Below are 15,106 nucleotides of genomic sequence, written 5' to 3' on the forward strand. Positions count from 1 at the left end.
CAATTAGATCTCCTCCCACTTTCTGAAACTCAATCTCTCTAAAACTAAGCTTCTTATTTTCCCTTTCATAATACTGATCCCTCCTCTTTCACTCTCTCTGCAAGTAGATGGTACCCACATCATCCAATCCTTGCAAGCTTGCTGTCTTTGGGTTATCTTTGATCCAGTCTGTTGCTAAAACCTTTGGGCCTCACATCCAGTCTGTTGGTAAAACCTGACGATTCCACCTTAAATATGTTGCCCCTTTTCTTACACAAGATGTTGCTAAGGAGCTTGTTCCATGCTCTAGTAATTAAATTGCATTGCTTACTGTAATTCTCATAATTGGTCTCCCCACAAACCCTACTGCCTCGCTACAGTTTGTAATGAACTATGCTGCCAGCTGATTTTTCTCTCTAGTCATACTTCGCCCCTCTGTCCATCCTTACATTCGCTTCCTATATCTTATAGGAGTCAATTAAAAATACTAAAACTTTTCTATAAAGCTCTACAACACTCTAGAAGTTATATTTCTTCCCTTACTCAGAGGTAAACCAGTTCATGGTCTCTCCGCTCTGCTGGTGACCTTCACCTGTCTGCTGCTCATACCCCTACTGCTAACTCGCACATTCAGAACTTCTCACAAACGCCTTCCCCCATTAAACGCTCCCCTAGCCTACAATCATTTAAAAACTCCCTCAAAACCCTATCGTTTCAGAAATGCTTATGCCCTCCCAGAGTGATTTCTATTTCACAAACCACCTCCAGTTCTGCTTCTTTCCCACATGGTTGTTTGGCTGCTCTCCCTCTTGATGCCCTTCCTATTGTATTTCTATACCCAACCTCCTCTAGACAGTGAGCTCGTTTGAGCAGGATCCTCAACCTATCTTCCTGTAAAATTGTGTAATTGTCTCATTTATTGTTAAATTTCGCCCTTTTATATTAAAGAGCTGCGTTATATAAATGCTAATAATAATAATGACACAGTATAGTGTAGCTGTGCCTTGTTTTAGAGAGTACAGCACTTTGTCTGTGGAAAATTAATATAAATCCTAGCCATGCATGAAAATAAGCGAGAATCACCCCAAACTCGAGTTCTAAGAGGGGGGGGGGGTAAAGCTCCAGATAACCCACAATACAAGCAAGCCATGACGTACCCCCTGAAGGAAGTCGGTTATAACTACAGGAAAAAAACGGAAACCTCTCCCTATTTCCTGCCCCCCTCCCCCCTATAGCAATGCTCTCTCTGTGTATACTGAGCGCTATGAGGCGGCACACACGGACCGACACGCCGTTAACACGGTGTAAACACACCGACTGCGGGACAATAGAAAGTGGAAGTGTCTCGACGCTCTCTGACCGAGCTCACGGCCGGAAACCCTTCGTGGTAACGTCACCAGGTGGGCGTTGTCGAGGGCCGGTCTGCAAGTCGGCCAATCACGGCTCTCCCCCGCCTCTCCTTGGAACATGCACGCTCCTGATAGGCTCACTGTCCGCCCAGCATCGCCGGGTCCCGCCCTCCGGCTCGCCCCGCCCCCCTCTAGTCACAATAACGCAGAGAGCTGCCTGCTGAGCGGCGGCCGGGGATGTCCCGCGAGCCGAAACGATGATGATGGCAACCAAAGCCCTGCCCGCGGTGCGGACTCTGCACCACCGCGCCATGGTCAAACAGGAGCCGGACGATGACTCGGACACGGACGAGCCCAACCTGCTGCTGAAGAAGTCGGACAGCGCCGAGGCGCAGATCATCCACAGCGGCCACTTCATGGTGTCCTCCCCGCACAGCGAGCACCCGCCCAAGAAAGGATACGACTTCGACACTGTCAACGAGCAGGCCTGCCAGACCTACAGCTTCGGCAAGACCAGCACATGCCACCTGTCCATAGACGCGTCCCTCACCAAGCTGCTGGAGTGCATGACCCTGGCTTACAGGTACACAGCTATATATATAACCCAGCCTGCTGGCTGAGCATCACGGGAAATGTAGTCCACAGCAGCTGGAGGGCTCTGATCTATGTATGCACAGCTATGCTGCTCTGTACATACATGTCATGTAACTAACTGCTTGTGGGGAGACAATGCCCCCTCTCACAGATACATGCCTGCCTGTCTCCCTTACCACATGCCAAAGGCTGTGCACTGTATGTACATGTAAACATATTAGAGGATGCACACTGTGCCTAGTTTATATTTCTTTCCACATTTACAGTCATCTGTCAGTAATATAAGACAGCAAAATATATATGTATATACATGACAGCAGTTGCTCTTGGTACAAGAGTAAACACATCAGTGTGACAGATGCAGACTCATGTTTAAGAGCTATAATATATATATATATATATATATATATATATATATATATATATTAATTACAAGTGCACTCCAATAAAGTAGTGGTAATCTTTGTTCAATATACTCATAATTAAAACTATATCCAGTCAGTGCCACATAGAGCGGTGCATAATATTACAATCACATACAATGAGCATATAGGGATTCCATTACACTAAACACAATTTACATACAATATAAGCAGCAAAAAGTAATGAAGGACAATAATAAAGGGAACTAATCGTTTTTAAGGCTTAATTCAAATAAAAAAAATGTTTGATACATAACACACCATTGTTGTGTGTTTGTGTGTGTGTGTGTGTATACACACACTTTACTGTCAATATCGGTTTTGTTTTGGGTTTTATTATATTTCATTAGCTGCCCCCAAAAAATTGGTCCTGAATATGCAATATAACCACAAAGCATGTTAAGACATTGTCTGCCCAGTGTTCTATAATGTAGAACATACCTACTACATATTTATTATGGGTTGTGTTACTGTCTTATTTACAGTAGGTAAACAGATACTGACACATTCATGTTATTCATACAATAATATATTTAGAATGCAGAGATAACCCAAGAGAAGAAAAATCTCTCTTACTAAACACAAAGAGGATATATGCAAATTGATATTTAGCCCCTTAGTTGTTATATCATTTCACATCAATGTGCTAGAATAATTTTTAGGCCTTTGTGTTCATTATGTGTAAACATCACTTTTTCTGTTTGTTTGGACTTTTACGTTTCTCTCACAAATTATCATTTTTTGTTTTCTGCCTGATAAGGCAATTTTGGTGAATAACATTAGTTTTCTATAGTGTACATGGTAAACGGTGTGGAAGCTATTCTACCTTTTTTTTTTTTTTTTAAAGCAACATTCTAAATGGTTATTTATTAAAGTGAGAAGTATTCATAATTCAAAGTAAATTTGAATCTATAATAGCCGAACTGGAAGCAAAGTTGACTTAAAGAATTTGTTCAAATGCGCTTTGTTGTCCTTAGATTTGAAATTAACTTTGGATTCCTCACAATTCTCACTTTAGTAAATATTACTGTCATTTGTAAATAAAAATATAACAATTAAAAGTTAAAATGTATTTTTGTTACTTTATCCTATCTTGTGATTTATATAGAAAACAATAAACTACCTAACTATAGAAATATTAAATCTGAAAAAGAATACCCATTTTCACATTATACCTGGCATGTGTTTGTGCAGTAGGTTGTGTTTGGAGCGCTTGCCCCACCATACCATAATTGCAGGTATGTAATCTATGTAAATATGCTATCCTCCTGGTACTCATCTATTCATGAACGGGACCTCATTCTGGAAAGAGCCCTTCTATGGATTATAGGGGGCGATAAAGGCTTTAAGTGAGCCCTCACCCTCCTATAAAACCATTGTGGTCACCCCTATATTAGATATGCAAAATAAATAACGGTTAAAGCACTCCAGGATAACAAAAAATAGCATCTCTTTTGGGGCAAAAATGGCAAAATTTTGACCCTACTGGCTCTTTATTTAGCTTAAAGATCCGGTAGGGTTGAAACGTGTCTGTCTTTGCCCCAATAAAGCTGCTATTTTTTTGTTATCCCGGAGTGCCTGAACTTTTATTTATTTTGCATATCTTGGAAGAGGGAGGCCTGGCCAGTTATGGCTATAGAGCACCGGCTTACTTGGTAAGTGCGGTATCCAGTGCGTCTCTACCCATATATTAAAGGGATATGTGACCCCTCTTAGAAAAGAGGTAAATATTCCCTCTTTCGTATAAGTGGTTGCCATGTCCCTCAGAGCTAAACAGAAGGTGAATTCTGGGGCCCTTAAATACCCTACCTCGCTCCATAAAATACAGTCAAAGAGATTCTTTCTTATAAAGTGGTCTTCTTTTTCACATGAGGGTTATCTTGCCCTCTTGGGTTAAAAAGAGGAGTTTATAGTGGCATCATTAGAGCCCCTTCTTTCTAAGCAAAAAAATCTTATTTTGCCGTTATTGCAGATTATTGCTTTTGATTTTATGCTTAAAAAATGGGTCTGTCTTGTCTCTCTAGGAAGTGCAGAGATATTGACGATGAGGGGCTCCCATGCTAATGCAATGCCGAAGTGCAGACCATTCTTTTTTGCGTGTGAAGTGACCACACACTGCATCAGAGGGGTGTCTTAATTTATATAAAGAGAAGAAATCGTGTAAGCCCTCCTCACTATACTCATAAATACAGATATGCAGGGGATGACACTGTCTCATCTTTAGCCTTTCACAACAACTGTGGATGATTTCACAGACCCAGCAACTACATTGAAGGGGTTCATAAGGTTAGCCATTAAAGTTTCTGGAATTAAAAGTGAATTTCATTTTTTGTAATTTTTTTTTAGAACACAGTTTACAAATATTTTTTCCAGTTTGTTTGTTTGTGGTTTAAAATTAAAAATCATTTTTGTCTTTCCAACAGTTCATACTGTAGGGAATGCCCCTTTAAGTCCAAAATATAGTTTGTGTCTTTAATCACATTTTGGCAACAGTACCAGACAACTGGCTGCAACTGTCTTCTTTCCCCACCTCCACTGCGTGTATATTTATAATAACGGTCTGTTTTGGAGAAGTAATCTGTTCAATGCTACAGGGACGTAGTCCTTTTCTTCACATCTTAAAGGGACACTAGGAATCATAACAACTTTGTATTAAAGTTATTATTGGAACATGGAAGCTGTTGGCACTGTCCTACTGTTCGATGTTAAACTGTTTTTGATCATTTTGACACTGATTAAGGGTTCCCTGCTGCCCATATACTTAATGTACAGTTGTTCATGAGCAGATCACTCTCAGCCCGTTGCTGGTAAGAATTGGTATAACTGTAGAGGAGTAACAGTACATGTTAGCCATAAACATCAGTGGACAGGCAGAGCTAGAGGTTCTCGGTGACCATCATTTAGTGCAGTTCAGTCTGTGACAGAACTGCAACACCGTGGTCTGTGTTTTTGTGACAGATGAAGCCACAGGAGTTGAAGAGGGTTTCCTGGAAGGACATGGCGGCCGCCACGAGGGACATGTTCAGGTAAGTAAAACCTACCTTCCATTGCACCAGTAGGACACTGAACATCAAGGGGTGATGCCATCATTGGCGGTCCCAGAAGCTTTTTTTGTTTTGGACTAAAACTATAAATATGCTGGTTAGTTTTAACCATCAATTTAATCAATTTGATTACAATTTAATCAAAATGAAGTTATAGTTCCAGGAGGTCCCTGGCGCTGGCTTACCATTAGAGTTTAAACCTTTTGTGGAATGAACACAGCTGATTGGTTTAGAGAAGTCAGCTAGTACACTGTTTTTTTTTTTTTTTTTTTGTGATTGGGGAGCCCCTGATTTGCTAAGGGTGTCGGGTAACTGCTCTGCTCTTCTCGCTGTCGTTTAGTTTGGCTGAGATCATTAATGTTAATGATCTCTGCCAGTGTGCATGCACAGCAAAACACAGCACTGCAACAATCAAATGCTCTCAGTAAGAGTCATTTGAGCTGTAAATGAGTTTAACTCTGTTACAGCTGTGGACGTGAATCTAGTAGCCTTTTCCTGCAACATTGTGGTTCCTGCAAAATGTCACTGACCCTAAACTCCAAATCTTTGAAAACTAAATCCAAATTTAAAAAAATATCCTGTTATGACTAATGCTGAGTTAAAGTTCTTCCAGATCAGCTATTTTGGCAAAATGCTGTCAAGTCGTTAAAGGGACCCTACATCCCCAAAATAACTTCATATCAATGAAGCTATAGGGAATGATGCCCTCTTATTTTGCAGAGTTAAAATGTGTGGAAAGCCTTTTTGTTTTTATTTTCACACCCTTCTAGGTTTGTGTATGTACGTATATATTGTTTTTAAATTTTTCATGGTGATGGATACATTTATTTTTTTTATAGTTAAATGATTTGAAGACCAACAATTTGCTTTTACAGTTATTTTTGTTTTGTTGGATTCATATTCACATTACACATTTATGGGCAAAGCATGTCATTTAATTTTGAAATGACCCATTTAACATTGTCTACACAAGTGTTATCAGCAAAATACGGTTTAGTCTTCAGTATCCAATCAAAAGCTATGGCTGCCCAGCACCCCCTTTCCTGTGTGATGCTTTCTCTGGGTTTAGCACAAACAAGCAGAGTGTGCCAAGCATATCTATAGGGATTAGTACTCTGTTATTATGTCTCTCATATAAAATAGGTTTCCCTGTATCTGTTTCTCTCTAAATCCTCCCCCCAGGGTAGACGTGGCGGGTGTTGCTGCCCTCCTGTGGTTTGCACACCAGAGCTCTGTGTCTGCTGGGGTCATGACCTGCTTGAAAATTTTCACAAGCTCTAAAAATTCCTATGGAAAACTGTATTTGATAAAAAACAAATGGTTGGACCACTTTTTGCAGTTTTTTTTTTTTTTTCAAATTAATTTTTTTATTGTTGCAGGCTCTGTGTTGACTGTTAATCCTTTCCAGTAAGTTCTTTCTGGGTGCAAATGTAGTTTAAAATTAATACTATACAACGGTTAAATGAATACAGTGTCTTGTTTTGCTTTCACCGTGAGCCCACCATTATCCGTAGTATTTAGTACTACACAACTAGGATCATATAATTTAGTGACGAGTTCCATTGCTGTTTTGATCGCTGGTTTCAGATTGTTGCTATCCTAGGTTTGACCTAGTAAATTATTTCTCCTTTCTACTTATAATCATTCACTTTTCGTTCCTTGTTTTAGCTGTTATTGTATCTCTTCCTCTGCATATATTGTGCAAATTTCGCTTTCCCAGCCATCCATGGGTGTAGTGATGGAATTAAATGGGTTCCTCTGTATAAAGTGTGGTAATCTTTCCTGCTCACTCCCCTGTGCTAACCCATGGATGTGTACAACAAGGAACATGTCAGGTGTTTTATAACATCAAATCCTTATAGTGAGAAATTTTCTGAAAACATATAGAATCCAGCATGTACCACCTTGGAGATCGCATTATAGTGTCTGTACCAAGCATGCATGCCCTTTCTTCTAAATCTTGTTTGCGTATTTCCAAACTGTAAGGCCGTTAAAGATATAATACAAAATGTTAGCCAGCAATAGCGCTCCACTGATTACTGCAGTCATTCTATATCCAGGTTTTTTTTTTTCATAATTTTGACGTAAATAAAATAAGCACCCTTGAGTTTTGTAATAGTGATATCTATTAAACCCCTGCTTCTTCAGTTTGGATATAAGATTGTGTGCTAAAGTGTTTTGAGTTCTCTTGAGAAGAATGTGCGGGGTTGATTTTATTTTCTGTAATACACAGTCTAGCTAGCATAATGTATAGATAAGTTCTGCATGCCTCCCCACTGTCTCTGATATACCATCATATTCATGCTCCCATTCGACCATCCCAGGAAATGTCCCCAGTTGGCATATTACGAGTTCATCAAAAGTAGCGCTGTGCAAAATGCTGTCAAGTGGTTAAAGGGACCCTACATCCCCAAAGTAACTTCATCTCAATGAAGCTATAGGGACTGGTGCCTGGTGCCCTCTTATTTTGCAGAGTTAAAATGTTTTTGAAAGGTCTAACCACAAAGTTGTATCCCCAGTGCTCACATCTGTACTGCTTTACTATTCTCCTCACTGCTTGACTTGGACACTCGTGATAGGCAGAGAGCGTCAGATGATGTCCTCAGCCTTTCTCATGTCACCCATTGTGAGTAACCGTAACATGCATATCCAGGGGCACAACAATTAAATAGTTTGAAAACTGTTTAACCTCGCAAATCCCATAGAGATGATGTTTCACCATGTACATTCTAAAATGCTAAGTTTATGTTGGCAAGACAATTATTACAGATTTATTATAATTTTTATGAAGTTAATCACGAAATATCCCAACATAGGTTTCACGTTATAGACCATGTACCATAAGAAGATGAGACAATTCTTCTGGATTCAATATTGTAAAATCTCTAGCAGTATTCCTCTCAATTTCTTTATTTTTGTATAAAGTGCTTCTCTACTCCCTGTTTTCCCTCTCATTTTCAAGTATGCATTTTTCAGGGCTATGGTACTAGCCAAGCCTTAAGAAGTACTCACCACTGCAAGCCTGGTGGATCCATGGCACGCTCACCAGGAAATTAAGAGACACTCCATTGCCCAAATAATATATACTGTTTAGGAGATATACCTCAATTGAAATGCATTGCAAGCATTTCATTATGCAAGTTTTTTCATGGTGGTATATCTAAAAACATATTGCAAAAGTTGCAGACTTTCTGTGTGCTGACTTATCAGACTTCCCAATGCTTAATGAGATGTCTTTCTAAGTCAGATGCTCTGGGCAATTAATTACCTCTTGAGTTAAGCTCCACAGAGTTAAACAAATAGGAAGTAACAAGACTGGTTGTCTGACAGCAAAGGGGGGGGGGGGGTAATTTAGTTATTATATATAAGTGACAAATTTCTTTTGAAATCTGCACTTTTAAAAGTGCGCTGATTCCTACGTTCCCAGAAACCAAAGTACAGCATACAAGTGAATTCAGCGGTTCAGCAATCCCTTCCCCAAACATCAGTCGAGACTAGATGAAGAGTACAACTGTGATAATCTTTACTGGTGTACACAGCTTTTACCCATAGCCCCATGCAAGGGGTCTTCGTCCCAAAACCAACAGGGGTCATATCCGAGGATCCTCCCTACCTGGGAGCCCAAGGCGGGGAAAAAAAGTTGCTGTCCCTTTGTCTCCCAGGTAGGGGAAGCCCTCCCCCCCCCCCCCAGGTAAGGGATCACCCACACAAAACAGGGGGCTTCTTCATCCCAGGAGTCTTTGTACCTGGGAGCCAAAGCGCGGGAAAAGAGGTTGCCCCTTTGTCTCCCAGGCACAGAAAAGCCAGCTAAACCAGCCAGTGCCCCCAGAAATGTCCCCGCCAACCTCAGAAATCCCTACTGAGGTACCGACTCGTCTCTGTTCGTGCAGCTCAGGTGCTGAAACCTACAGTGGTTCTGGTGCCTATAGTGTTCCTTGAGAATTTTATTTTTGTCGTTGGGTGGGGGGCAGGGGGGGGAACTGGCTCCTAACTTTTTTAGCTGGCACCTATATTTAAAGCAAATTCGTCAAGCCCTGACTTATTTTATTATTAAACTGGTAGGCACTGAATTAAATTTCTATTTTTAAGTAACCTTAGGGAGTTGTTAATGTGCAGGCTATGCAACTTAAATGATTGTTAACAGTCTAAATGTCTTTGTGCTACCTGTTCCATTACTAGTGTTAAGATGAATAAACCATTTATGCACCATTAAACAGGTGTCACATGACAGTCAGCAGTTTTAGGATTTAATGTAGGGCACATTCAGGTTTGCTAAGTCAGGCAAAAAATGGTTTGTGACTGTTGACCTCTTGGATAAAACTCTGATCGCTTGGTTTATATCAGGCAATTGATCGTATGTTTTTGAGATTGTATACTACTGTTGCAGAATTCCCATTATTTTAGCATTGTTTGCCATTTTTGTTTCTCCATTACATAAGTTGGTTAATATAAACCGAGAACAAGTGAGATCCTGTGTGTTTTACCCAACATGTTTGTGTAGTTATCTCTGTAGTATTGACATTTGAAGCATGCTGCAATTTTATATATAAATTTATTTTGAAAGTAAGAGATGGATGTTCTAAATTTTTAAAGACCATATGGCTAGAGCAGTGGTAGTTAACCTTTTTCTACCTACCGCCCACTTATGCATCTTTCTTGATGGAAACATTTCCTTACCGCCCAGCAGTTTTCGCGCAAGTGCAGAATATTTTTTTAGAAAGGAGTGTGTTTTTAAAAAAAAATAAATGTACGTACATTTATCTTTTTATTTCTACTTTATGCATGTTTATAATGTTTTTAACTTTATAAAGTTTAATGAGAAAACAAAGTAAATTGAAATTACCTTTACTAGTGATTAATGAGATCCTTGAGGTTGATGCTGCGAGACTAAATATTTGATATCTGGTTCGATTTTCATAAGGAACAAACTAAGGTCTCCTCTTTCGGTGATATTCAGACGATTTCTCTGTTTGCGCATAATATGATTTCTCATCTGTGCATCAGCTCCCCTCCTCTCCCTCCTCAATTTCCCTCCCCACCTTTTTTTTCTTCCTTTTTTCTATTTTTTAACCTTCCTTATAGCAATGCCCAGTAGGAAAGCTGAGCAAGGCAGCCCACTTACTATTATTAGCCAACAACAATTCTCTCCTTTTCCGTTTTATTTTCGTTCTTTCTCCTTTTTTACAAGTACTCTACTCCTTCTTTCTCCTATTCTACAAGTACTCTGCGCCTTCTTTCTCCTTTTTACAAATACTCTGCTCCTTCTTTCTTCTATTCTACAAGTACTCTGCTCACAGACAAACACACACACTAACACATACACACAAAAATACACATACACTTACAGACACACACATACACTTACAGACACACACATACACTTACAGACACACACATACACACAGACAAACATACAGACACACACACTTACAGACACTCACACATACACTTACAGACACTCACACATACACTTACAGACACACACACACACACATATATATACTTACAGACACACACACACACTTACACACATACAAATTATTAATATTAAATGTCCACCCAGCCTCCCTACCTGGAGAGCTGGTGTGGATCTGTCCCTGGGGTCCAGTGGGGCTTCACTTCAGCGGGCGGCAGAGTTCAAATCTGAGGGGGCGAGGGAGCTCTAACCTCTCTGCTCTGCTCCCTCGCGGGCTGTCTACTGATGTCGGGAGCCGGAATATGACGTCATATTCCGGCTCCCGCGGCATCAGAAAACGAGGAAGCAGAGAGGTTAGAGCTTACCACTGCTTACCACTGCCGCACGCCATGTTGGGGGGTCCAGAAGGTGGCCTGGCAGGAGGGAGTGCTTCCCTCCTGCCGGTCACTGAACTCTTGCGTCCGCATAGCCATTGCTCCCGCCGCCCAAAAGGAGAAATCCTCTTAAAAGAGGATTTAGCCGCTGAAATCCCTACCGCCTACCTGGAATTCTGAAACGCCCACTAGTGGGCGGTAGGGTCCAGGCTGTCAACCCATGGGCTAGATTGTGGTTTTTTTACACTAAGGGTCAGAAATATATGATGAATCTAATTTTAAAAAAAATGATAGTTGCTGTGCATGTAACGATTTTATGACTACTATATTAAGACACTTAATTTTTTTTTCCTTTTTGTTTAGTTTTTTCTTTACAGCCACATCTGTCAAGTTTCATGTTCACTTTCACAATAACAACACTGATCATTTGCCCTCTAAGTCATCAAAGGTTTTTCTATGTAACATTTGTAATTGTATCATGAGACACCCTATGCTAGTTTTTAAGGTTGGTTTCATTTGTTTTAGATATGGTGTAAGGTTGTCTGATAAAATTCACTTAATGTTTTGTTTAGATATCAGTCCTGGGAAAGTCAGAGGAGTAAGTCAAAGAGAGCCCTGACCTGTGTGTGTCCTTCAACCAGGGTCAGACAGACTGTGGCACTCTGTTCTTGGAGCAGAAACTGTTCTGCCAGATTGGATATAATAAGAATTGTAGTTCCTTAACGAGTTACTCTTGATAAATAATTTGCAAGAATGCATTCTGATTTTTTTTTTTTCTGATGTTCGAAGCATTTCTTTGCTGGGAAAAAAATCCCACACTTTATAGCTAACCACTCTTAATTCCTCATTTCAAATGAAAATGTTGATAGTTAAACATAAATAGCTCTAAATTTCCTATGTAGCTGCACTATGCATGAATGTGTGGTATATGTATATCTGTTATTTCTATGAGAGATACTTGCATGCAATCATGGAAACATTCAACTGGTGTTTTGTTAAAGGATCAGTTTAAAGTATCACTAAAATAACTTTAGTTTAATGAAGCAGTTTTTGTGTATAGGTCAAGCCTATGACTACGCAATTCTGTCATTTATAAGTTAAATGACTTTTGTTTCTGTCCATGCAGCTCTAGCCACACTTCCTCTGCCTGCGACTCTCACATTCTGCATTAAAAAAATGGTTTCATTTTCAATCAGATGTTAACTAACTTTAGAAGTTTATATATCCTACTCTGTAAATTGATCTTTAGGGGACACTATAGTCACCAGAACAGCTACAGCTTAATGTAATGGTTCTGGTGTCTAAAGCTTATCCCTGCAGACGTTTCAATGTAAAAGCTGCCTTTTCAGACACCACTTGAGGTGCTTCTTGTGTCAGTTCTGTTCAGCGTTTTCACGCTCTGCATGCTGCAGATGTGCTATAGCCTTCCCAAATCTAAATTGATGATCTGAGCCATGGAGGTTGAGCCTGGCAGAACCAATCACAGGAAAACAAAATTGGCATGGGAGAAAGGGTGAGTAAAAACAGCTTTTCAGGGAGATCTAAGAGTGGCCAGGGAGCTTTAAAAAAAAAAAAAACACATACCGTGTTTCCCCGAAAATAAGACCTACCCCGAAAATAAGCCCTAGCCGAATTTTCGGGGTGGGCTGCAATATAAGCCCTACCCCGAAAATAAGACCTAGGCATTTTACCTTTGCGGCCCGGCGGGACTTCCTTCTTCTATGAGGAGGAGGGGGAGGAGCGTTGCGGCCCGCGGCATCGCGCAGCGTGATGACGACGTGCGCAGCGCCGTCAGTCTGCCTTCACGGATCTTCAGCGGAAGGATCAATTCCGGGCGGTGAGGCACCCAGTGGTCGGACTCTTTGAACTGTGAGTAGATACCGATATTTTATGTCTGGGACTTAATTAATGAAAGGGGGGGGGTGAATTAATGAAAGGGGGGGGGTGAATTAATGAAAGGGGGGGGGTGAATTAATGAAAGGGGGGGGGTGAATTAATGAAAGGGGGGGGTGAATTAATTAAAGGGGGGGTGAATTAATGAAAGGGGGGGGTGAATTAATTAAAGGGGGGGTGAATTAATTAAAGGGGGGGTGAATTAATTAAAGGGGGGGTGAATTAATTAAAGGGGTGGTGGATTAATTAAAGGGGTGGTGGATTAATTAAAGGGGGGTGGATTAACTAGAGGGGGCGGTGTGGATTAACTAGAGGGGGCGGTGTGGATTAACTAGAGGGGGCGGTGTGGATTAACTAGAGGGGGCGGTGTGGATTAACTAGAGGGGGCGGTGTGGATTAACTAGAGGGGGCGGTGTGGATTAACTAGAGGGGGCGGTGTGGATTAACTAGAGGGGGCGGTGTGGATTAACTAGAGGGGGCGGTGTGGATTAACTAGAGGGGGCGGTGTGGATTAACTAGAGGGGGCGGTGTGGATTAACTAGAGGGGGCGGTGTGGATTAACTAGAGGGGGGGGGTGTGGATTAATTAGAGGGGGGTGTGGATTAATTAGAGGGGGGTGTGGATTAATTAGAGGGGGGTGTGGATTAATTAGAGGGGGGTGTGGATTAATTAGAGGGGGGTGTGGATTAATTAGAGGGGGGTGTGGATTAATTAGAGGGTGTGTGTGGATTAATTAGAGGGTGTGTGTGGATTAATTAAAGGGGGTGGATTAATAAGAGGGGGGTGGATTTATTAAAGAGGGGGGTGGATTAATTAAAGGGGGGGTGGATTAATTAAAGGGGGGGTGAATTAATTAAAGGGAGGGTGGATTAATTAAAGGGGTGGTGAATTAATTAAAGGGGGGGTGGATTAATTAAAGGGGGGGTGGATTAATTAAAGGGGTGGTGGATTAATTAAAGGGGTGGTGGATTAATTAAAGGGGTGGTGGATTAATTAGAGGGGGGTGTGGATTAATTAAAGGGGGTGGATTTATTAAAGAGGGGGTGGATTTATTAAAGAGGGGGTGGATTTATTAAAGAGGGGGTGGATTAATTAAAGGGGGGGTGGATTAATTAAAGGGGGGGTTCAATGTACATACCGGTACCATAAATAAATAAGCCCTACCCTGAAAATAAGCCCTAGTGTGTTTTGTGTGACTAAAATTAATATAAGACCCGGTCTTATTTTCGGAGAAACACGGTAGTACAATGAATACAATACATGTTTGTATTCCTGACTCTGTAATGTTCCTTTACACACAGGAGGCTTCTGCAAGGTTTTGCAAGCTATTGGGTAATAAAGATGTACGCATTAGATCTCTCTTTACAGGAAGTGTAAATGGCATAGAATTGAGCAGTGAAACTTTAGGGGCAAGATCTATACAACAAAACTGCTTAATTAAGCTAAAGTTGTTTTGATGACTATAGTGTTATCCTATAAGCACCATCACGACTTTGAACCATTACAAAGCTGATGGTGTAGAGAGCACAGAGCACCAAATTTCAGCGTGGTGTAAAACTGCAGCACTTTGTCAAAATGGCAGCAGCTCTCAGCCAGTCTTTCAAAACTTAATCAGGTACCCAAAACTCTCCAGATATGAATTAATCCAATACTGTATGGACTGTGGGTCTGGCAATCTCTGTGCACAGCATGTTTCACTAAACCGTGAGACTGTATAAACTGATTACAGCCATATTACAGCTGCTATCAGTTTACAGAGCAGTTCTACTCCTCCGCAGTTAGGAACTGGAATTTAAGATAGACATGACTTGGAATTTGTTGTTGTTTTTTTTACCATTTTATTGTATTATATTTTTTAACTCCTATTATAATGCATTAAAAACAAAATATCGGCTAATTTGACATTTATAGTGTCCTTTTAAGATGCACAAATAGCCTTTTTTATGTGAATTATGCTCTTATTGGTTAAAGGACCACTGTAGGCACCCAGACCACTTCAGCTCAATGAAGTGGTCTGGGTGCCAGGTCCATCTAG

General features: G+C 40.7%; 1 protein-coding gene across 1 annotated transcript in view; it reads left to right on the plus strand.

Annotated features, from left to right (window-relative positions):
• Nucleotides 1-1,525: 1,525 nt before the first annotated feature.
• The window catches only part of MLXIP (MLX interacting protein), an 83,457-nt gene continuing 69,876 nt past the window's right edge, over nucleotides 1,526-15,106 (plus strand). The window contains exon 1 of the mRNA XM_063454272.1: nucleotides 1,526-1,911. Coding sequence (XP_063310342.1) covers nucleotides 1,586-1,911 — 326 coding nt within the window. The 5' untranslated portion in view covers nucleotides 1,526-1,585. The remainder of the gene's footprint in view (nucleotides 1,912-15,106) is intronic.

This window comes from Pelobates fuscus, chromosome 5, assembly GCF_036172605.1.
Source record: "Pelobates fuscus isolate aPelFus1 chromosome 5, aPelFus1.pri, whole genome shotgun sequence".
Classification (NCBI taxonomy): domain Eukaryota; kingdom Metazoa; phylum Chordata; class Amphibia; order Anura; family Pelobatidae; genus Pelobates; species Pelobates fuscus.